The sequence below is a fragment of the Cydia pomonella genome, chromosome 7 (genome assembly GCF_033807575.1).
Source record: "Cydia pomonella isolate Wapato2018A chromosome 7, ilCydPomo1, whole genome shotgun sequence".
Lineage (NCBI taxonomy): Eukaryota > Metazoa > Arthropoda > Insecta > Lepidoptera > Tortricidae > Cydia > Cydia pomonella.
The window spans coordinates 3,021,694-3,046,061 of NC_084709.1; the positions used below are offsets into that span (position 1 = coordinate 3,021,694).

Sequence of the window (24,368 nt, forward strand, 5' to 3'; positions counted from 1 at the left end):
AAAGAGATAAATAGCAGGTGGCACGAATATTATCAAAAGCTGCTGAATGAAGAATTTCCACATCAGCCAATGAAACTACTCTCTCCTATTCATGGCCCCATAGAAGTCATTACACCTACTGAAGTTAAAACCGCTATAACAGCAATGAAAAATGGCAAAGCTTCAGGCCCTGACGAAATACCTGCAGAACTATGGAAAAAAGCTGGTGCTTACGGTGTAAAATGGCTAACAAATCTATTTAACCTTATCTTATCTAAAGGAACTATGCCTGATATGTGGAGACTGAGCAACATGGTACCATTCTATAAGAATAAGGGAAATATAGCGGAGTGTGGAAATTACAGAGCGATTAAGCTGACGTCACATACCCTTAAGATTTGGGAAAGAGTAATGGTCAAAAGACTTTATAAACTCACAACCATCTCATCAAACCAGTGTGGCTTTACTGCGGGAGTAGGCACTACGGATGCGATACACACTTTACGGATACTAATGGACAAATACAAAGCCCTTAAAAAGGATCTCCACTTGGTCTTTATAGATCTTGAAAAAGCTTTTGACCGAATACCGCGTCAACTCATATGGCAAGCACTCAGGGCCCAACAAGTACCGGAACAGTACATAAGTATCGTTCAAGACATGTACAACAATGTTACCACCCGAGTTATTTCACCTGCCGGCATGAGTAACACCTTCGAAGTGAAAGTCGGCGTTCACCAAGGATCTACTCTGAGTCCCCTGCTTTTTAACATCGTCATGGACTACATCACCAATGACTTGCAAAAACCGGCCCCATGGACACTGCTATATGCGGATGATGTAGTCCTAGTAGAGGAATCACTGCCGGAACTTCAAAGGAACCTCGAAGCATGGCGGGCATCATTGGAAGGCAATGGACTGAGAGTGAGCCGGCAGAAAACTGAGTATATGCACTGCAATTTCTCTAACAGCGACATATGCACGCAGTCACTACCCACAATCGATGGAAACCCTTTGAATAAGGTCGAGGAATTCAAGTACCTAGGGTCCGTTATTAATGTTAAAGCCGATACCGTAAGTGACATTGAAAATAGAATAAAAACAGGATGGCTCAAGTGGAGATCTCTTACTGGAGTTCTCTGTGACGCAAGAATGCCAATTAAAACCAAGGGCATCGTGTACAAACGAGCTGTGAGACCCGCTTTACTTTACGGATCTGAATGTTGGGGAATGAGAAAGTGTGACCAACAGAAAATACATGTCACTGAAATGAAAATGCTGCGCTGGTCTGGAGGTGTTACTCGGTTAGATAAAATTCGGAATGAGTATATCCGAGGTACTTTTAAAGTTGCAGATATACACCATAAGATGCAGGAAGGCCGATTACGCTGGTATGGTCATGTAATGCGCAGAAACGAACACCACATGACGAGACGAGTGATGGATATAGACGAGGGCAAGAGAGGCAGAGGTCACCCGCCAACCAACTGGACTAGAACCATCTCCAAGGACATGACGGAGCTAGGCCTAACGCCAGCAATGACTAAAGATCGCAACAAGTGGCGATCATGTATCAGGAGGGCCGACCCCAAATAGGGAATGCGCCAGGAGAATGATGATGATTTATTAAAGAAATCGGTAAAAAAATGTGTTAACTGAAAAAGATAAATTTTATTTTATTTGTAGTTGAATAACAAAATATGTATTTAATCTCCTTTTAACATAGGAATTCTCTTTGTGTAGGTACATATAAATAATAGGTACTTAGGTCTTGGTAAGTAATATAGACAGTACAGTAGGTCTTATCTTAATAATTTGAGATCTCATACATGCGTTCCGATATATCTGATGGCGACTGTACATACAATGGGGTCGCGTATACGAGTACAAAGAGCATTAAAATAGTTGTTGATAGACCAAGTGAGCGAGCTACTATGGTACCTATCTTTATATCAATTTTATGCATTATGTAATAGCGCAATACAGAATTTTTTTTTTGACAAATGTAGTATTATTTTTATAGTAATAAAGGTTATTCATGAACCATCTCGTAATTTAAAAAAAAACGGACTTTATCTCCTAATCATATGCCTTATATTTACAGATGTGTTAGGTTACAACTTGGTTCGTGAATGTGGTTTAGAAGCAACTTGAGACTGGGTGCGGAGTAAATTGCATCAATTTTTTTTACAATTTTGAGCGTTTATAGGAGAATATGTGGAGCGAGCATTATTCGACGTGTAGGTGTGGGTTCAACAAAAAGATCGCATGTCAATAGTTCTTTATTGTCGTTAAAATTCAATTAATAATCGCCTTTATCGACCATCAACTGTGTGGTCACTTTTTAATTGATTGACGTTGTCAGGTACAGTTTCACTACTCGCCACCGCATTGTTCATAACGCATTACTTATCCTATCGAATACAAGATGTCGCTGATTCCTGTAAACTTATGTTTAAAAAAAAGACGCTTTACTCTATGCCATATATTGTAGGAAAGGAAGGGTATTCCCTGTCGTACGTCAAAAAATCCAAGATGGTGCCCAAGCCCATGGACAATAAAGTCTAGCAATAAAATCAACACTTGTCAAAATTTGACATTAGCAATCCACAGTCAGGTGACAATCAAATCAAACCGAACCACTTCGAGTTCAGAGCCATTTCAAACTATATAGTAGTAATAAACAAAGTTGATTTTTGTTTGATTATTTTTTCTATGAATGAGTTTTGATTGTTCCAAATGATAATATCCACAGTTGATAGAATCAACACTTGATACAATCAACATGCGATAGAATCAAGTGTTGATTTGATGTGGACGCGAAATTTGACAGTTGTGCATCTCGAATAAGGCCCCTGCTCGCTGGACTATTACTTCTAAATATTAATTGTTTATAATTTCCCACAGCTGAAAAAGAGCTTCCAATCGTTACTGGTTGGACTAAGATCACTGTTTGGTGTGAAATTAACAGTTTGCAGTAGAATATATATCTCCACAGACCACACGCTAAGATCTCAATTCAGAAGCGATGCAAAGGAAGTTTTCAAATCTACCTTCAAAAGAATTAACATGCATCAACCCGAGAAAGTGGCCCGTAAAATTAATAACTGGGTAAATAAAATAGTCCCAATTTTATTAAAATAGTTATGAGGATACGGGAGCTGAGATTTAAATATTTTATGTGAATATCTGTCTCGCTAATGGAAGCGGCTCGTAAAACTAGTGCGATAAGGACAACGCCAAATTCAACGATATTATACCTGTTATGTACCATCATTAATATGCAATAAAAAATTAAAAATAAATCAATGAATGAACGTATTAATAATAATAACCTGTCTTGAAAAAAAATCATTGCTCTAGCTTCAAAGACCACGGAGGAAACAGTCGTGTACGTTTGTATGGAGAAATGACTACTCCTGTTGCCTCTTAAATGCCATTAAATATTGCTGATTTTACGTTTAAGAGGATCCGTCTCGCTAATGGAAGCGGCTCCTAAAACTAGTGCGATAAGGACGACGCCAGGTTAGGCGAAAAATCTCAAAAAAAGTTCATATTCATTGTATCCATTTGTCGATATAAATCATTTTCCCAATTTTCCGGGGTCGTATTGAGCGTTTGTGAAATTCGTCTAGAAAAAAAACTACAAGTTATCAGAAAAAAATTTAACTTGTTTCGGGGAGGCCTATTCGATTTTGTGATAAACTGAACCATGTCACTTTTTCGGGTCCCAAAATCCACTGTGCACTCCTGTTGCCTCTTAAGGGCGTCCGCTAGCTAGCGCGGTTGCACGGAGCGGGTGAACGGGTCATCCAAAATAGTACAGTGTGTAGTATGAGCAATGGAAACTGGCGTGGACGTGTGCGATGCGACGGATTTGAGTAATTTTACCTACAATGGCACCCGTGTGTGTACCCGCTCTCCGTGCACCCTCGCCAGCTAGCGGACATCCTAAAGGGTAGGTGTACGGTGTATTGTAGGTGTACGGTCGCACATTTATGATTCAGATCTATAACCATCTTGTCGATTCTACGTATTATGGTTTTAATGTGCATTTCACTTACAGGTAAGAGAAAAAACAAAAAACCTGATACCGGAAATAATAACGCCAAATAGTATTTCTCCACACGCTTCGGTGATACTAGTCAACGCGGTGTATTTTTCGGTATGTATATAATTGGATAATCATATAATAATATAGCACTACATACAGCATATTAGTTTGTAGATTGTTGACCATTTCTTTGTCAAAATAAATATTGATAAAAACACGTGATTCATATTACTCATTTCAGGGTAACTGGATGAATAAATTCCACGACATCGAAATGCGAGACTTTTATACAGCTACTGACATTCGCAAGGTTCCTATGATGACGAGGGAAGGCAAATACAAATATACTAAAAACGATGCGCTGGATTGTCAGGTGAGAATAGTAGAACTATAGGAACGCAATCTCTAAAGGCAGAACTTATGCAAAAGTGTCGAGTGGTCGGCTATAAAAAATAGTTCCAAATCTCTCCAGAGTAGCGCTAGAGTAGCTAAGAACCTAGGCGTTAGTAGTAGTGGAGTGAAGTGCGCGGTATATGATTTTTTTTTCAAGTATTCTAGGTATTGTAGCGCCACCTATTTAAGGTTTTTTGATGTCACTTTTTGGTATATGGAGATTCCATTCCTTATCCCACCTTCCGTAAGTAGAACTGTCAAACAACTTTGTCAGTAGAAAAAGGCGCCTCTTTCTACTGACAAATTTTTTTTGACCGACTATATGGCCGCCTGCCCTCCTTATTCATAAATGCCTGTCAAGTCTAGCAAACGCTTGATAATCGTCTGTCCTTTATTGTAATTTTGACATTGTTAGAAAGGAACAAAGTTTAACAAAGGTTTGCTAAGATTTATGAATAAGGGGGATATACTCCGGTAAGTCAGAATTTGTCAATAGAAAATGTGCACAAACTCGAAAAACGACAAAAACGTAGGCGCAAAGTATCGATCATCGTACGTCTTTTAAATTCTTCACCTTTTCTACTGACAAAGTTGGCTTGTTAGACTATAATACTGTAAATACTAATTTTCATTAGCAATTCTCAGATTCTCTCTCAATTGAAAAATTGAAATACCCACTATAAAAATCACAACAGCGCCTCGAAGTGAACTAAAACTTAACTAAGAACCATCTCTGTTTATTGTAAATCTTTTATAGAAATCCACACACAAATCGGTTCATACGGTTGGAAATTTCAATGCCTCAGACGGCCACACAAATGTCATAGATACACGTGTTAGAACTTTTTGTTTGATGTCGGGAGTTAAACAAATACTTTAATTATTAGCAAGAATTTACCGAAATAGTATCCTCATAAATCTCTCATCTGTTTTGGTAAAAAATATTAATTATAGTGGCAAACCCACCTTGTCAGTAGAAAAGGTGCGGAATTAAAATTTTATATCAGAAGACAACCCTTCACGCGTGTATTTTTAAATTTACCGCCTTTTTCTAATGACGGCAGTGACTAGCCAAACTATAAGGTGCGTTCGGGTAAGTTTCGGACAATTTTAGGTGTTTTTTGTTGATGCTGATAGAATTTTATTTACTCAGCTTGTGTATACGCTACGAGCCTGATTCATATATCAAAATAAAGAGAAAGAACTAATCTACTGCGTGTAATTTTATTAAATCCCTACACGTGCAGGTAAATGTGTAATGAGTGTTTAAAAATGAAAAAAAAATTTTTCGGCCTCTGTGAATTTTTACGTGGTGGTGTAAGAACGGACGGGTCTGTAAAATCGATTCTATTACTGCTAGTAGAGAGTTCATTATAGAGAATAATCCGACTTTATCCGCTGACAAACATATATAGTAGATTTGTACAAAAGTATAGGAAACAAAAGTTTCCGGAGCTATTATATTTTTTTCGACTTTTTCCGTCCGATCTTACCCAAACCACCCAAAAACACAGAAATTGTGGATCTCAAACTTTTTATCGTGGGGTCAACGACCTACAAGTGTTGGGTCAATAGCCGTATCTACAAGCGCTAAGAAAATCAGGAAAGTGTTTTTTACTAAAACTAAAATAAATACAACCATTGTAAATCAGTCTCGAGTTTTACTCAACATTCATTATATACTTTTAATACAAATGTCAGAAAACTCAAAATGTGTGTACCTAAGTAATTAGAATTAGATATACCTAATATCTTACTTACAGATCAATCTTATTTGGTACACGCAGTTTTTTTGGCTTCTTTAAGTTTACTTGTTTAATTTCAGTCGAAATAATTGAACACGATTGGAGTTTTACTTATTTATAATAATAAACATTCTAAATCGAAATAATTAGGTAAAATATACCATTTTGTCAACAATAAACCAAGCGTAACCGAACCATAATTTATACCTTGAGTGCAGGATAAGCTTGGATTGACAAATAGAAACAACTTGAAATTGCACTAAGTATGTACCTACACGTATTAATAAATCTTCTCTCTTATTAACATCAATCATCAAAATAACTAGCTGTAAAGATCAAGCTAGGAGAACGTTTAAGAGACTAGTAGAAGTTGTCAGAAGTATCAGACTCTACTACTACCACGTCTCAGGCGGTATACTTGTTGGTCGACCAAGGCTATCACTTATTTGGCCCGTCCTTTGTTTCACCCTGTCATTGAGTGTGGAAGTAGGTATTCCATATAATCGAGATGCTTCGGCATTAGTGAGCTCTTTCCTTCTCACTCTTTCAACAGCCGTCTTCAAATCTTGTTCAGAATATGAAGCTCGCTGTGAACTTCTAATGTATTTCGTAGGCATGATGAATCTGTAACACAATTATAAAAAATATTTCTGAAATCCAAGTTTAATGTTTATGGTTTATATAAATGGTTTTGCTTTCTTTATTTTTATAGTGAATCTTTAAGAATAAAGTGTAGAAGGAATTATGCATAACGCAGTTATACTCTTGTTTAGTGTTGGTGGAATCTTGTACCTAGAGAAAGACGCTCATGTTAGGGCAGTCGGGTGAACTGCCCGTACCAACATTAATTTTCACGGATAGGCTTTCAAACTCCGAAACGCAAAATGAAATCTCATAAAACCAAAATCATATCGGCCAAATAATGACAGCGCCATCTATTCTTATAATTTGGAACTAAATCTTTTCTTTATTTAAAAATGTACATTTTTAAGCTTAAGAACAAAAAGCAATAAAATTCCAAGCCCACACTCAAAAAAAACCATTGAGAAGTTCCACTATCCTGATCCTGACTCCATGATCAGACTATAACACAATAATCAACATCATAATTGAGCTTCCTTATAATCCGTGTAGATTCAAAGTTTGGGAATACCTGACAGTTTCAGATCAAATAATTTTCATCCGATCTTTCACTACCTCGGGTAAGACCGGATCTCAGCCTACAGTAGCCGTAGCCCAATTTCAATTATACAGATATATCACAAATTTAATAAAACTAATACGTACTATGTAAAAGAAACAATAAACGCAACTACTTACCAAATAATGCCAAAACACTAGCGGAGTGTATTTTCGGACACACGATTTCTTCTAGCATTTTACTTCGCGGCACATAACACGCGACTCGTCGGTCGGAGCGACCAGTGCGGACTGAAGAGGGGAGCAGAATAAAATGGCGCATCACGTGGGGTTGCCAGCATTTAAAAAAGTCCACAAAATAAGGGTACAATCAAATAATACGATCATACCCGATGTCCGGGATTACCCGAACGCACCTTATTTCGTATTTTATTATAGCTTTTTCAACAATAAGACAATAATGAGAGGAGTTCTTACTCATGTTTTGCGATTCTTTTCGGTTTAGTACAACACTAGTCCATACCAAAAACAGGCAACACCCGACATGACATTTTAATTTTTTTTGGTAACCAGGCTATGGAAGGTAAGGAATGGAATCTCCATGTACCAAAAAGTGTCATCAAAAAACCTTAAATAGGTGGCGCTACAATACCTAAAATACTTGAAAAAAAATTAAATCATAGACAGTGCACTTCACTCCGTCAATAACGCCTAGGTTCTAAGCTACTCTAGCGCTACTCTGGAGAGATTTGGAACTATTATTTATAGCTGTCAGCTGGACACTTTTGCAACAGTTCTACTACCTATAAGAGATTTCACTCCTTTTAAGAGTCCACAATCGCAAGCCGGCTAGAGCGATTTCGCACCCCGCGCCCCGCTCCCCTCTACAATACACCGCGAGGCTCAACTCGCAAGCGCGGCCGGGCCATAGACCATATTCCGAGAAACGCGCCCGCTCGCTTTAGTTTTAGAACAATGAAACTCGTAGAGTCTAACTATGGTATAATCGTAATATCGCAATCATAATGTGTTTTGTAGTTTTTAGTTTTAAAATATATATTTTTGTAACATGTATGCTCGTTTTAAGGTATATAGGTAGGTAGGTAGGGTTTTTTCTATGGGCCACTAGTTGCCCGAAATAAAGTTTAGACTCAGATATGCCCAGTTCTAAATATGTAATATGCATAATGTGTATGCATTTAATATGCGTTAAAAACGCGAAAGCGTTTAAATGATATATTGTGTAAGAGCGTCCCCCGATATTTCTTTCATTATTTTTATATTTTCTAGAAAATGGAAATTTGACATGGATAAACATATAAATCACGCCAAGAAAATGGTAAAATGAAATAATTAAAACACAATTTAAATAATTCATTCATTTATTTAATTTTTGTTCTTGCTTCCAGTAGATTTGCAACAAATTTCTCTTACTTGCTACAGTTGCTTTGCAGGACTGTTTTTTTTTTCTCGTTCCTCATCTGTTTTATCCAATTTTTTTAGAAAAGATTATTTTAGCTTATCTAAATCTTCTTGCAGCAAATCGGGCTTTAAGCAATTTTCGCCGTAATTTTTATCTTTATTTGGATATTTTTCAATGATAACATTTCTTCGCGGCTAACTTTTACGTCTGGAATTACTTGCTCTGTACCTCTGCATCTTAGTATTTATAAAAAATAGTTAGGTGAAATAATTTATAAGGTGTTTTAAGCCAAATACGTTATCTAAATTCCAAAATAATGGCGGCGTCTCTGCCCGCCACTCGTTAGGTGAAGTATTGGAAGTTTTTTCTGTAAGATAAAACAATATAAAATAAAGTTTGTAAACTAGTACTCACTCTTATTTTACGTAATTTAAAACTTTAATATAGATAGAACGTAATAATTAACATTACCCATCATCTCTATTTTGCATAAATAACAGCGACTCCATTCTGTTCGATGCGCTCTTGTTCGCCGAATCGGCAGCCGTATGTTACGGTCAAATTTATATAGAAAGTACTTAATGTTATTATGTACCTAAATGTGTTTAATTATGTACCACACAAAACACAAATAACGAAAATATTTACAACTAGCTTAACAATTTTTCTATGTATTTACAAACGCAATAATTAATGATCAGCGAAAATTTGACACACGTCCGTCGCGCAATGAGTTTGGCGCAGTCTGTTCTAAAAATAGAAAGCGAGATAGATCTAATTGCCAGAACACGCAAAACATGAGAAGGCGACAGTAGGCGGGTGCCTCAAACTACATGGCGTAAGCGCCGAATCAGATAATTGCTGTATACAACTAAACTATAAAATTTATAAGAAAAAGCTTTTACCAGATTAAAGAACTGGTAATTACTCAACTATTAAACTAAGAATCATTTTTAAACACTCAAGGGTTTCGACGTCCCGACCAAAAACATGTAAAAAAGGGGCAATGTTTGAAAAATAAAAGTATCGAGGCTTTTTTTACTAATCGTGTTTTCAAGTTTACCAGTTTGAAGGATATATGTTGAAGTTTAATGTATATGAATATCAGGCATGTAGTTGTTTTCAATATTGAGATCTAGACGCCTGAATACTAACAACTTTGGCACTTGTGGCCTCTTAATTCCACACTCCATAAACCAGGCCATAAAATACTAGGTATTATTAAATAATATATAAATCTGGCACACCTACTAGACAGTAGAAAACGGCACGAAATTCAATTTTTCTATGAGAAGTTTTTAAAATTTGCAGCTTTTTTCTACTGACAATGTGGTTGTGCCAGGTTACCTATTATCTTTCATTATTACAAGGTTTTTGTCTGGGATCCCGCAGGAAATTACCTATACAAAATTCAGCATTTACCTGTGATTTCGTCCACATAAAACTAAAATTGCACCTTAAGTATATTACCATAAAACGTTCTGTACTTTTATACATTTTATGGCAAAACACTTACGGACTAATTTTACAGATGATAGAAATCCCCTACGTTGGAGGCCAAGCATCATTTATTATATTCCTGCCAAATACAAGGGACGGGTTGCCATTGCTGCTATACAAATTAAAACTAGCCCCAGATTTGATGCAGACTGCTATTAATAAAATGCGAGTGGAGAATGTAATATTGTCTATGCCGAAGTTTAAAACTACTACGGAATTAGATCTGAAGGTTTCATATGAAAAGGTAAAAGATTTTAATGGCCTTGGAATAATAATGTCTAGAATAGGGTTGTCATACGTCCCTCTATACAAATCTCTCTTTATTGCACACCTCAATACAGAAACAGTACAAATAATACAACACATAAAGATGAGGTAAACAACAGGCGGTCTTATCGCTAAAAAGCGATCTCTTTCAGACAACCTTTAGGTAGCGGAAAAAAAAGTTATGTCAGTAGGTGTTCCACATGCAATAAAAGAAGTCACACCGGGATATAAGAATACAATTTTCACCACACCAACTGGTAAAGGCCCTCTTGATTGTTCAAAAACTGATGAGATAGTTTCATTTTATCCACATGTGGGGTAAAGTAATCAAATGAAGATTTTGAGTTGTTTCCTTATGTTGCCTCGTGGAATTGACTTTTAAATGATAATTTTGAATCATCTATATTTAATAACATTCATTTTGAATCGATTTGCTTTTATTTTGTTTGATATTTTACAGTTAGTATTTACCTTGTGTTGGTGTGGTGAAAAATGTTGTGTTTCACTCGGTGGCAAAATTTGTTTAACCCTCGAGCCTTGAAACCCTCGCAACGCTCAAGATTCCATTTATCGAACCACTCGCTACGCTTGTGGTTCAATTTCGGAATCTTTCGCATGCTTATGTATCAATATTAGCACGAGAGGTTAAACAACAACTTTGCCCTCTTGTTAAACAAATAACTATTATCCCCTTGTAATGTCACGGAACAGGGCTATAACCTTGAAAATAGAAGTTCACAAATAGCGGGCATTTTTCTCTGTCACTCTGAGTATCTTTTCATTAGAGTAAAAGAGAAAGATACCCGCAATTTGCGAATTTCGGTTCTCAGGTCCTAGGATTCTTTTAAGAAATGGGTTATGAATTCTTGTTATGACTCGACTTTACATTCTTACACTGTTCGAGCGACGAATAAAAGGTAACAGAATGGACCAAAAACATGGGGATATTTTTTGTTAGTGAAGGGGCCCACTGATTAACAGTCCGCCGGACGGTATCGGCCTGTCAGTTAGGACAAAAAGTTGACAGTTCCGAACAACTGACCGGCCGATGCCGTCCGGGCCGTCCGGCGGAATGTAAATCAGGGCCCCTTAAGGATTCTTAAGAAAATGTAAATGATAAAAGAAAATTTTTCATTTACATTTTCTTTTTTCATTTTCTTTTGAGCGTCGGCGTCTAGTCAGCGCTATGGAAAGCGCGTCGCTGCGCAGTTAGACCCACGTTGCGTCGTGTCGTGCAGCAGCCATAGAGTTCTGAGTAGAAATAATATGAAAATTCCGAATCCTATCACAAAAGTTGGGGGAACAACTTTAAATACCTATAAGTGCCCAAATAAAGTTGTTCAATTCGTTAAAAAAAAATAGTAATGTTTTTACGTTCTTTTCTATCAAGCTACTTTATGTCCTGATTACAGGTTTTCGTTTTTTTAATCCGTTAACCTTACGTTTTGGTACATCATGAAGTAAGAACGGCTGAACGGCGTCACGTTTTTTTTTTATTTGTCATCTGCCCCTTTCGCACTCATGAAATATTTATAAGTGTGATGGCTTCCCTTTTGCACACTTTAATCATCTTTAACCGAAAGCTTCATCCTAGATTTGGTCTCGGAGTTAGCTTAGACAAACTCTGAAGAATATATTCATTTCTGAAGATTTGACTTAAATAATAATTGATTTCAGTTGGGATTAAATGAAATGTTAAAAACCCAAAAATCCGGTTTAAATGAAATAGTGTCAGGAGACCATCATTTATACGTATCTAAAGCCATACAAAAGGCAGTTATAGACGTAAATGAAAATGGCACAGAAGCCGCTGCTGCTTCTGGTGAGTACTTTATGTTATACCACAATATAAGGAAACGAAGGTGTCTTTTAGACCCAGTAGTCTATCTTTGAACAATTTCTGATACTCGAAATTCAAAACTCGAACGCATTTGCTCGCCGCCGGCGACGGGGCTCCCGGACCCACTGATTACCATTTCGCCGGACGATATCGGCCTGTCAGTCGCGAATGTTAGCTTTTGCGAAGAACTGCCAGGCCGATATCGTCCGGCGAACAGGGACCGGACCCGCTTACCCTAACCCGTTCAAAAACCCGGGTTATTGTAAAGCTGTGTTCCAAAAACCGCTTCATTTCGGTAAGCTTTTGATTGGCTTACCGGTTAAGAAACTAATCCTTTTATTTGAATTAATTCAGGTTAGCGCTTACCGATATTAAAAACCCGGGAAAGGGTTACCGCTTCAAGCGCTGATTAAATACGAACAAGCTGTTTTAACTTTTACGTGAACTGCATATGGTCTATTAACGTAGCGCCCGACGCGAAACACGGCGGTTCCATTCCCTACGTGCACGTGCGAGTGCGCGGCGCGGCGCGGCGGCAGTCGGTATTTGTCAAAGGCTTTGTAATTTGCCGACCTAATATTGCTAATTCAAACAAAAGTGTACGTTAAGTCAAGTAGCGTACAACGTAGATTTCAAAACACATGCTAAAGTTTAAGGCAAATTACCTAATATGGTAAGGCGTTGCATTGATTTTGGTATATTTTTGTTTAGTACCTATTACTCCTATTATAGTCACTTTCTTTATCGTTAGCTGTCTGAGCACATCTCCTGTATCAGTGGAACTCATCAATGGCTTCTAATAATTTTATCGAGTTCGGGCTCATTTTAAAGGTCTTGACGAGTTCTTTACGATTCACATGGTGGAGAGGGTCTGATGGTGGAATCGGAAGGTGTCGATGGAACTCATCGATAACTACTAATAATGCTATCGAGTTAGGACTCATTTTAAAGGTCTTGACGAGTTCTTTACGATACACATGGGGGAGAGGGTCTGATGGTGGAATCGGAAGGTGTAGATGGAACTCATCGATAACTACTAGTAATGCTATCGAGTTTGGGCTCATTTTAAATATCTTGACGAGTTCTTTACAATACACATGGTGGCGAGGGTCTGATGGTGGAATCGGAAGGTGTCAGTGGAACTCATCGATAACTACTAGTAATGCTATCGAGTTTGGGCTCATTTTAAAGGTCTTGACGAGTTCTTTACGATACACATGGTGGTGAGGGTCTGATGGTGGAATCGGAAGGTGTTGATGGAACTCATCGATAACTACTAGTAATGCTATTGAGTTTGGGCTCATTTAAAATGTCTTGAAGAGTTCTTTAGGATACACATGGTCACGAAGGTCTGATAGTGAAATCGGAAGTTGTCAATGGAACTCATCGATGACTTCCCATAATGCTATCGAGTTTAAGCTCATTTAAAATGTCATGACGAGTTTTTTACGATACACATGGTTGAGGTTCATCATTTTTGAAAACCACATTCCCTAAAACCTATAAAACGACATCCATGACAACTTTTATGACAAGTTGCATGGCCGCCATCTTGGATTCCAAAATAGTCATGACTTTCGAAATCCGCACTCCCTAAAACCTATAAAACGACATCGATGACGACTTTTATGACAAATTGCATGGTCGCCATCTTGAATTCCAAAATAGTCATGATTTTCGAAATCCGCACTCCGTAAAACCTATACAACGACATCCATGACTATTTTTCTGACATATTTCATGGTCGGCATCATGAATTCCAAAATGATCATCTTTTTCGAAATCCGCACTCTCTAAAACCTATAAAACGACATCCATGATGACTTTTATTAAATAGTACGTGGCCGTCATCTTGGAATTCCAAAATAGTCATCATTTTCAAAACCCGCACTCCCTAAAACCTATAAAACGATATCCATGACGACTATTATGACAAAAAACAAGGCCGCCATCTCGGATTCCAAAATAGTCATGATTTTCGAAATCGGCACTCCCTAAAACCTAAAAAATGACTTCCATGATGACTTTTATGACAAAATGTGCGGCCGCCACCTTTGATTTCAAAATGGTCATCATTTTCGAAATCCGCACTCCCTAAAACCTATTAAACGATATCTATGACGACTTTTATGACAAATTGCATGGCCTCCACCTTGGATTCGAAAATAGTCATCATTTTCGAAATCTGCACTCCCTAAAACCTATATAATGACATCCATGACGATTTTTATGACATTGTACATGGTCACCATCTTGGACTCCAAAATGGTAATCTTTTTCGAAATCTGCACTTCCTAAAACGTATAAAACGACATCCATGACAACTTTTATGACAAATTGCATGGCCGCCATCTTGGATTCCAAAATAGTCATGATTTTCGAAATCCGCACTCCCTAAAACCTATAAAACGACATCAATGAAGACTTTTATGACAAATTGCATGGCCGCCATCTTGGATTCCAAAATAGTCATGATTTTCGAAATCCGCATTCCCTAAAACCTATAAAACGACATCAATAAAGACTTTTATGACAAATTGCATGGCCGCCATCTTGGATTCCAAAATAGTCATGATTTTCGAAATCCGCATTCCCTAAAACCTATAAAACGACATCAATAAAGACTTTTATGACAAATTGCATGGCCGCCATCTTGGATTCCAAAATAGTCATGATTTTCGAAATCCGCACTCCCTAAAACCTATAAAACGACATCAATAAAGACTTTTATGACAAATTGCATGGCCGCCATCTTGGACTTCGAAATGGTCATCATTTTCGAAATCCGCACTCCCTAAAACGTATAAAACGACATCCATGACGACTTTTATGACAAATTGCATGGCCGCCATCTTGGATTCCAAAATAGTCATGATTTTCGAAATCCGCACTCCCTAAAACCTATAAAACGACATCCATGACGATTTTTATGACGTAGTACATGGTCACCATCTTGGACTCCATCTATGACGACTTTTATGACAAATTGCATGGCCGCCATCTTGGATTCCAAAATAGTCATGATTTTTGAAATCCGCATTCCCTAAAACCTATAAAACGACATCAATAAAGACTTTTATGACAAATTGCATGGCCGCCATCTTGGACTTCGAAATGGTCATCATTTTCGAAATCCGCACTCCCTAAAACCTATTAAACGATATCTATGACGACTTTTATGACAAATTGCATGGCCTCCACCTTGGATTCGAAAATAGTCATCATTTTCGAAATCTGCACTCCCTAAAACCTATATAATGACATCCATGACGATTTTTATGACATTGTACATGGTCACCATCTTGGACTCCAAAATGGTAATCTTTTTCGAAATCTGCACTTCCTAAAACGTATAAAACGACATCCATGACAACTTTTATGACAAATTGCATGGCCGCCATCTTGGATTCCAAAATAATCATGATATTCGAAATCCGCAATCCCTAAAACCTTTAAAACGACATCAATAAAGACTTTTATGACAAATTGCATGGCCGCCATCTTGGATTCCAAAATAGTCATGATTTTCGAAATCCGCATTCCCTAAAACCTATAAAACGACATCAATAAAGACTTTTATGACAAATTGCATAGCCGCCATCTTGGACTTCGAAATGGTCATCATTTTCGAAATCCGCACTCCCTAAAACGTATAAAACGACATCCATGACGACTTTTATGACAAATTGCATGGCCGCCATCTTGGATTCCTAAATAGTCATGATTTTCGAAATCCGCACTCCCTGAAACCTATAAAACGACATCCATGACGATTTTTATGACGTAGTACATGGTCACCATCTTGGACTCCATCCATGACGACTTTTATGACAAATTGCATGGCCGCCATCTTGGATTCCAAAATAGTCATGATTTTCGAAATCTGCACTCCCTAAAACCTATATAACGACATCCATGACGATTTTTATGACATAGTACATGGTCACCATCTTGGACTCCAAAATGGTCATCTTTTTCTAAATCTGCACTCCCATAAACCTAAAAACCGATTTACATGACGACTTTTATGACTTACTGCATGGCCGCCATCTTGGATTCCAAAATCGTCATCATTTTCGAAATCGGAACTCCCTAAAACCTAAAAATGATGATTTTTATGACAAAGTGTGTGGCCGCCATCTTACTAAAACCGGATACAAATAAGCATCTATATAGTAAGTCAACATTAACGAAAAGTACTTTTACGTCGGTAGTTACAATATAACTATCGTCAATCAATTACGTAATGCCCATCTCTGCCGCGGTGCCGCAGCGGTGGGGGAAAGGCGCGGGAGAGGGGTAAGGCTTACCCTAAACCGAAAGGTTACCGGTTAGTACATGCAAAACACAAACCGAATCAGCTCCTGTAAGCGGTAACCACTTGTTACGATTAGGTTAATCTGAATAATACGGGTTAATCATTATTGTTGGGTAACCGGTTGAACGGGTTACCCAAACGATTAGCTTATCATATGAAGGGGTTACCCATTCGAACGGGTAAGCCAAATGAACGGGTTTTCCGGTCCCTGCCGGCGAAATGGTAATCAGTGAGCCCTTTTAGTCCGCAAATGCAATTAGACTATCATAGAAATGATCAATATATATGAGATACTATTTGAAAGCAATCCTACAATTATGATCATATACGCCTAATTTGTTGAAATCACTTGTATACAGGATGTATCTCAATAGCTCGATCAATTTTAACTATAGGTACATTTGTTATATAAAATGACTATGTTTAAATGATAGAATTGGTGCTGTACTTGTTTAACTAGTTAAGAGTTACACGAACCCGCCGCTTAAAAGCCGCTCCCATACAATCAAAATTATGCTCTCATTTTAAAACGACATGCTTAAATGACATGAAACTATGCATAAAAAATATTTTACATAATATATACTACTACTACTACTACTAGATTCGCCGCTTAAAATTGCTGTACTTACAAAGTAGAGCGAGTAGAGGTTTTGTAAGCATAACTATACTCGTTCTAATTTCTCCAGTTAGATTCGTGTGACTTAATACGTTAATCCATTTTTGCCAAAGGAAAATAGATTAAAAAATAAATTATATGTATAAAAATAAAAAATAAATAAAAGAATAATCAATATAAGAACAAACAACTAATTTGACTGAGAAAAAAATGGACAAGGATAGTTGTATGTTGTTATTCTGTCTCGTAACGCAGGAGTCAATAGAGAAATCTACAAAATCTTATAAGGTGTGATTAGCATAGTCCGCAAAAAAATAGTGGTTAATTTGTTAAAACCTTACTGTTGAGAGTAACGCAGGAGACATTACCACAAACGAGTATTACCGTAAAATTAATTGATTTGATTTGAAACATTACGTGATTCTTCACGAACAATTTAATTTTTCATGACGTCATCGTCATTATTATATTTTTTTCATCTCAATCGCACTTACACTGTAGGGGGGTGGTCAAGGTATAAATATGGCGGACCATTGGAGATAGCTCATTCCGTTGCCGGACGCTAGACCGTCAACGTCTTCAGCATATTTTGATAATGTCTCGTAGAGAGGCAAGACACATGTCGACTTTTGGTGGTTGTTTGTTATATATTTATCTTCGCGGTAGAAGGCTGGGAGCACTAATTGCATGTAAAAATACGCAAGTAAGTATAACGGGTTAGCATTAGGTCTAATTGCCTAGCACGTTTTTATTTTGCGGATTAGCAAAGTATTTTTTTTTGTTTTTATCCATATTTACGCGAAGTAATGCCTGATTCTGTTAACTATTACCCATTAAGTTCCTTATTTCAAAACCTTTCGTGGGCCGCTAGCCCATTAAGTCGCCATCATTATGATAAGATAAGATACGATAAGAAGAATTTACTTATGCTGTACCTAGTTACCGCATTAACCTTCCTTTTCCTCTATCCAATTCCGACTCTTTAGCTTACTAGTGGTTAGTTGGGGCTTCATGAAAAACCCTGACGCTCGCCAAGTTTCCTTGGAACACTGACAAGGGACTAAGGACTGAATATCTTGGAATGTCAGGGGAAATCATGTCATTAGGGTAAACATGTCACTGCCGCAGTTTGGGCAGGCTGGAACTGTCCTTTGGACTTGTTTTTATTTGTAAATTATACTCCTTAATAATTATTGTCTAGGTTGAGTTTAGTTTATACACTATTCTAAAACCTAGATGTAATTTAAGTTTTTGGCTCTGTGTGTGTGTTTAGGTACAGGTACTGATATACTTATTTGAATAATTTACTAATAACTTTAAATCTATTTAGCTAATAGATCCCGGTTTAATGTTGTCGTTGCAATTGTGTTTTTTATTGTAGTTAATAGTTTTAAAACGGTAAGTGCATGATTTTGTTCAACATGTTTTCTTATTTTACGTGCCATTTATCTATTAAATTTAGCCTAAGTTAAATAATGCAATCACAATAATCGTGTCAAGTTATGTAGCTAAAATACGTGTTTCCTTATCCGTTGCATTGTCATTTGGGTGGAACAAAGTTTTGGGTAGTTATTCGGTTCAGTTGTCTAAGAGACAATAGTAGTATAGTTAGCTGCAGATATAAACTAAAAGGAGCAGGAGGGTATGCCTTTCAGGGGTCGTGGGGTTGGGTAACGATCGGTAGCGAAGAGTGACGAAGAGTTCGCCTTCACCAGCACCACACACGTCCACACAATGACGTGGAATGACCTCCCCACATCGGTTGGGAGCGACCCGCTACAGCCGTCGCAGCCTAACGGTTTTTCTTTGCAGCTGACCGTACAGTTCTAGACGTTCTAGTACGAGTAAGCGAAGTAAGATGTCGATGGCCCATTAATAAAAGGGCGTATGAAGTCAGGGTTGATAATGTTGTCCAGGAGAACGTAACCATGGTAACGTGTGACATTAAAAAGTTCCAGTAATTCTACATATGTCTCTTTTTTTTTAATATATACAATTTTATTCCTAAATTAAAAATAGGCTATAAATAAACTTAAAACTAATGATAAAAAGTAAATTTAAAATAAGAGTCTATTTACTATGCAAGATAGGACTCTTTGAAAAAGTTCCATCCATTTATATTTATTAACAATATCTCTCTGGGCATAAAAAGGGATAAATAGGTACATTATTTGTTTGTTTGAGTAAATTCAATTTTTCCCGGCTTCTAGTAATTCTACTCTTTATATTAGTACAGATTAGTAAAGCACTTACCTAAATGTAATAAGTAATATTTAAATATACAATTTGTTTGAAAGGAGAAAGTTTATATCCAAGCTTTTCCTGTCTCCTGCGTTACTCTTGGCACACTTTCAAATGCCGCATTTTCTGGTTTTATTTTATTTCTTTTTATGGAAAACCGATTAATTAATTAATATTAATTATCGTCATTTTATTTCAGGGATGGAAATTTCGTCTGTGATGAAGATTTTAAATACGAAAATATTTAACGCGAATAAACCATTTTATTATTTTATCAAAGTTAGGAAGGAGAAAATTTTCACTGGTATTTTCGTAGGTAGATAAGGTAGTAGGCAGTAAGTAAGGTAAGATACGAAAATAAACTTCAATAATTTACTGTTTACTCATTCACTGCCAGCGCGAGCCACGCGCTACGGTTGTAGCTGATAACACGTTTTTTCCGTTTTGTAGATAAAAAGCGCTTACGAGAGAACCCGCCTAGCGGGTCGCTGGCAGTAAATCTCGTCTATTTATTTACATTGTTTTGTTAAATACATCTATCCAACTTTAATGAAGGTATACGATGAATATAAAATGAAGTGCGTCCAAAATAGAAATGAGGTGCCGTAAGTACATACTCGTACTTCAAAAACTGTTCAAAATGCATATGGTAGGTATATTTATAAAACTTGACGAGACTGAATTAGCTAAATTATGTTTTATCCCTTTCTTACAAGTGCATAAGTCAAAATGACAGATAAAGATAAACGATTTATAGCTAATACATGCTTGTAATGTGTTTATGAATAACGCCACTAATTGTTATTGTATTCTTAGGACACATTAAGTCTTTTGTGCAAAATGTATTTACTATAATTTATAATACAGATTTCTGTTTCAAATATTTCAATTGTTTTATTGAACACATCTTTTTTCTATAGAAACACCGCATGACTGGCCTGTGTTTGATTAAACATAGTAAAGTCCGACCAGAAATATATGATCATTGTCAAGAGGGCGCTGTTATTCTCATGTATAGGGTGACAGTTCAGTGTAGTATGAAAAATTTAGTTCCAATGAAATTCCGCAATATGGCGCGTGATCATATATTACTGGTCAGGCTTGACATATAAACATTACAATAATAATATAAAGAGCTTTATTTTCTTCCATTCATATTTTAAAAAAACAAGATAAATATAGAAATTAAAATAAAAGAATTTGACTCAATATTTAACTTAAAAAATATGTGGGCCCCTTTCGGGTAAAAGCCTCCCCCAAGGTATTCCACTTCTCTCTATCTTGGGCTGTCTCTAGCCATTTTGGACCCGCCGTTGCTACTAATTCGTCTGACAATCTGCCACATGGTCGACCTTTGCCTCTTCACCCCTGCAGCCCAGACCACTTTACTGTTCGTATGGTCCATCTGTCGTCTCTATATCTGGCAACCTGTCCTGCCCATTTCCACTTTCTCTCGAGTGAGAATGTTAAGGCGTCTGTAATTTTAGTTTTTCTTCGGATATCATCATTCCTTACTCTATCCTTTAATTTTACGTGTTTAATGTTACATATACATTATAACTGTGTAATGTTTTCTTAGAGATTCTGAATTTGAATTAAAGCTTCATATTAAAACAAGGGTGAAAAAAGGATGCATTGTGAACTTGCATACGAGTCCGATTCAGATCAAATAATGTATTAAGGGTTTGAATTGGTTTTGATATGGCCTTGACGATCGTCTAGGTGATCGACGTGCATTTCATGCATGACTTTCACTTCATTTCGCATGAACCAAACAGCGTGAGCGATCTTAAACCGTAATAAGTTGTTAAGTAAAAATTGGGCTATATGATATTAATTGGGCTATATGTAATACTATGTGTACATTATAGTATCACCTTATGCCAAATAAATGTTGTACTATGTGTATTTTTTTAATTCGTATAATAAAAATTTATGGAGGTTTTGTTATTAAGATGGATATTTTTCTTGTCATTATTAGTTTTATGGTTATGCCTGACTGACATAGCAAAACGATAACAAGACGAAGTTGATCCATTTATTATTTTTCTGTAATTAATGACCATCTTCTATTCGTATAATTCGTATAATGTGCAGTTAAACTCCGCTGAAATTACTTTTAAAAGACTCCAATTCTGAATCAACTTTTTCTAGTCACTCGTTGCCATGGTACTGATTTTATAGATTTTTTTTATTTTACAACCATTCATTTTTGTGGTAACTAGTTATAAGGCATTTTCATAATGGGCCACTAATCATGTTAGTAGAACGTGATAGAATAATTAGAATATTCATTTTTATGAACTCTACTAATATTGATCCCTGCGGTGGCAGCATGGTTCCATTTTTATAACTTGTCACTCTGTTCGTCACTTTCGCGCTTACATACTTGTTAGAATATGACAGACATGGTGACAAATGATAAAGAGCCGACCGTCTTAGCCCTGCTGGACATCAGGAATCGGCAATGATATTGCGACGTCTATTCGTTTGCCTCCTACATTATAAAATATATAAAAAAAGAAGTTTGTATGAATGACCAACTTCTGATGTTGTTTGTCGGTCAACGTTTCATGGTGTTTATCTTTTTTTATAACTATACTTAATAAAACAAAGGCCTGAAAATTCGCAAAAATCATTTTATACTTTAACTTTGAAATGTTCCAAGTTAATTGAAAGAACTTCGCTTCGCTTGGTTTTTCCATAAATATTTAAAATGCAATTTTTATTCAGTAGAATGTTACCTTATGAGTAGGTAAGTCATAAAATCAAGTTTTTTGAAGTGTAAATGAAACTGATTCTTTAATTTAGGTATTGCCCTGATTCGCGAGATGATACTGAAATGAAATTTGGTGGGAGTCATTTATTCAAATAATTATATGTATATGAAATGTTGTAAACACGTAAGATTTTAAAATTACATTTATCAATGAAAAATATAGATTTACCAACATTTTCCTGTCTCCTGCGTTACTCTTAGTGTTCTTCCAAATAATTACAGCATTTTTTATATCAATTATGTTTTATGAAAAACATAATTGATATAAAACATTGATAATTTAAGAAATAATTGTATTTAACATCTTGTTTCAGCGGTGGAAATTTCATTATTGTCATTTATTTTAACCAAAATAAAGTTCGAGGCCAACAGACCTTTTTACTATTTCATCAAAGTGAGGAAAGAGAAGATTTTTACGGGTGTTTACAATTAAAATCATATCTGTTGTGTTTCTGTAATTTGTAATAAAAAATAGGACGCTTTCCATTCGTTTCCTTTTATGTCCCTAAAGTTGGCAAAACAGTTGGTAGAACAAAACTGTAACCAAAAAAAAATGTGCTTTATTAGATACACTGCCAAGTTAGTCAAAGATTTGTCATGTAAAAACATATTATAATCAGCCTTTTTCTGTCTCCTGCGTCCTGCGTTACAAATTGTTTGAAAAATACAATTTAAATATAATTTTACGGAATACTTTGTTTCAGTTGTGGAACATGTAGGAAAGTCTGCAATTTTTTTACGAAATAAAACTCGCCAACCGACCCTTTTACTATTTTATCAAAATAAGGAAGGAGAAGCTTTTTACGGGTGTATACAATTAAAATAATCAATTTTATGAAGATCTACAACTTAAAACACTTTAAACAACACATGACTTACAATTACCTAATTTGTGTATCATAGATATCTTAGTATGTAATACTATGTGTACATTATATTATCACCTTATGCCAAATAGATGTTGTACTATGTGTATTTTTTTAATTCGTATAATATAAATTTATGGAGGTTTTGTTATTAAGATGGATATTTTTCTTGTCATTATTAGTTTTATGGTTATGCCTGACTGACATAGCAAAACGATAACAAGACGAAGTTGATTCATTTTGTTATTTTTCTGTAATTAATGACCATTTTCTATTCGTTTCATGTTTCAAGTTAGACAAGAATAAGTATTTAAAGAGCGATTGTAAAAGTTACGAGTAGAATATGTTGCCTTGTGTGTAGTAGGTGAGTCACAGATTTGTCACTGAAAATAATATTTTAACTAACTTTTTCCTGTCTCCTGCGTTACCCTTGGTTTTCTTTGAAAATCATAACTGAAAATTAAACAATGATTTTATGGAGTATCTTTTCTTTCAGCGGGGGAAGCTGCATTAATGTCTAATAATTTATTCGAAATAATATTCGAAGCTAACAGACCTTTTTATTATTTTGTTAAAGTAAGGAAGGAGAAGATTTTTACGGGTGTTTACAATTAAATAATCGATGGGTGTAATAATCTACAACTTATTTTCTTACTTATTGATGTGGCGCGACCGCGCGACCATCCGAAGTGGCTCTTGGCCTACGATAACAAAGACCGTCATGCTTCTCTGCACTCTGTTCAAACCCGTTACTGTCCAGTCATCGGCGCCAAGGTTTTTCTGCACTTCGTCTCTTCAGCGGTATCAAGGACGTGCAGAAGGTCCTCGGGCCATTTGATACTGGCGTATACTTTGACAAGTTAGCCCTCCAAACTGTACGATCGTCACATTGGTCAGTGTCACCCACCCGGACTACGTCCCCGAGCCATCGGAGTCTGGCTTTCGTTCCCATAATGATGTTCCGAAATTCCGAACCAAACATCATCTAGAACTTACCACTTTAAACAGAGCTTAATTTACATTGGCAAAATTTATGTATTCTATTCTAAGAATAACGAAGCAACTTAAACCAAATAAATTTTGAAATATATGTAATGTTTTTTTTTTTTGAGACCAGGTCAAACTTTACAAATTTGTGGAGGTTATAATTTACTTACTTCTTGTCTTTCTTAGCCAGGGTTATGTCCCCTGGGTTTGTCTTTAA

At 36.3% G+C, this 24,368-nt stretch overlaps 1 protein-coding gene across 1 annotated transcript in view; it reads left to right on the top strand.

Annotated features, from left to right (window-relative positions):
• The window catches only part of LOC133519477 (antichymotrypsin-2-like), a 33,319-nt gene extending 10,430 nt beyond the window's left edge, over positions 1–22,889 (top strand). Inside the window, exons 3-8 of the mRNA XM_061853482.1 lie at positions 2,887–3,090; positions 4,046–4,144; positions 4,275–4,406; positions 10,266–10,478; positions 12,179–12,323; positions 22,613–22,889. Of these exons, the coding sequence (XP_061709466.1) occupies positions 2,887–3,090; positions 4,046–4,144; positions 4,275–4,406; positions 10,266–10,478; positions 12,179–12,323; positions 22,613–22,731 (912 nt within the window). The 3' untranslated portion in view covers positions 22,732–22,889. The remainder of the gene's footprint in view (positions 1–2,886; positions 3,091–4,045; positions 4,145–4,274; positions 4,407–10,265; positions 10,479–12,178; positions 12,324–22,612) is intronic.
• Positions 22,890–24,368: the final 1,479 nt, after the last annotated feature.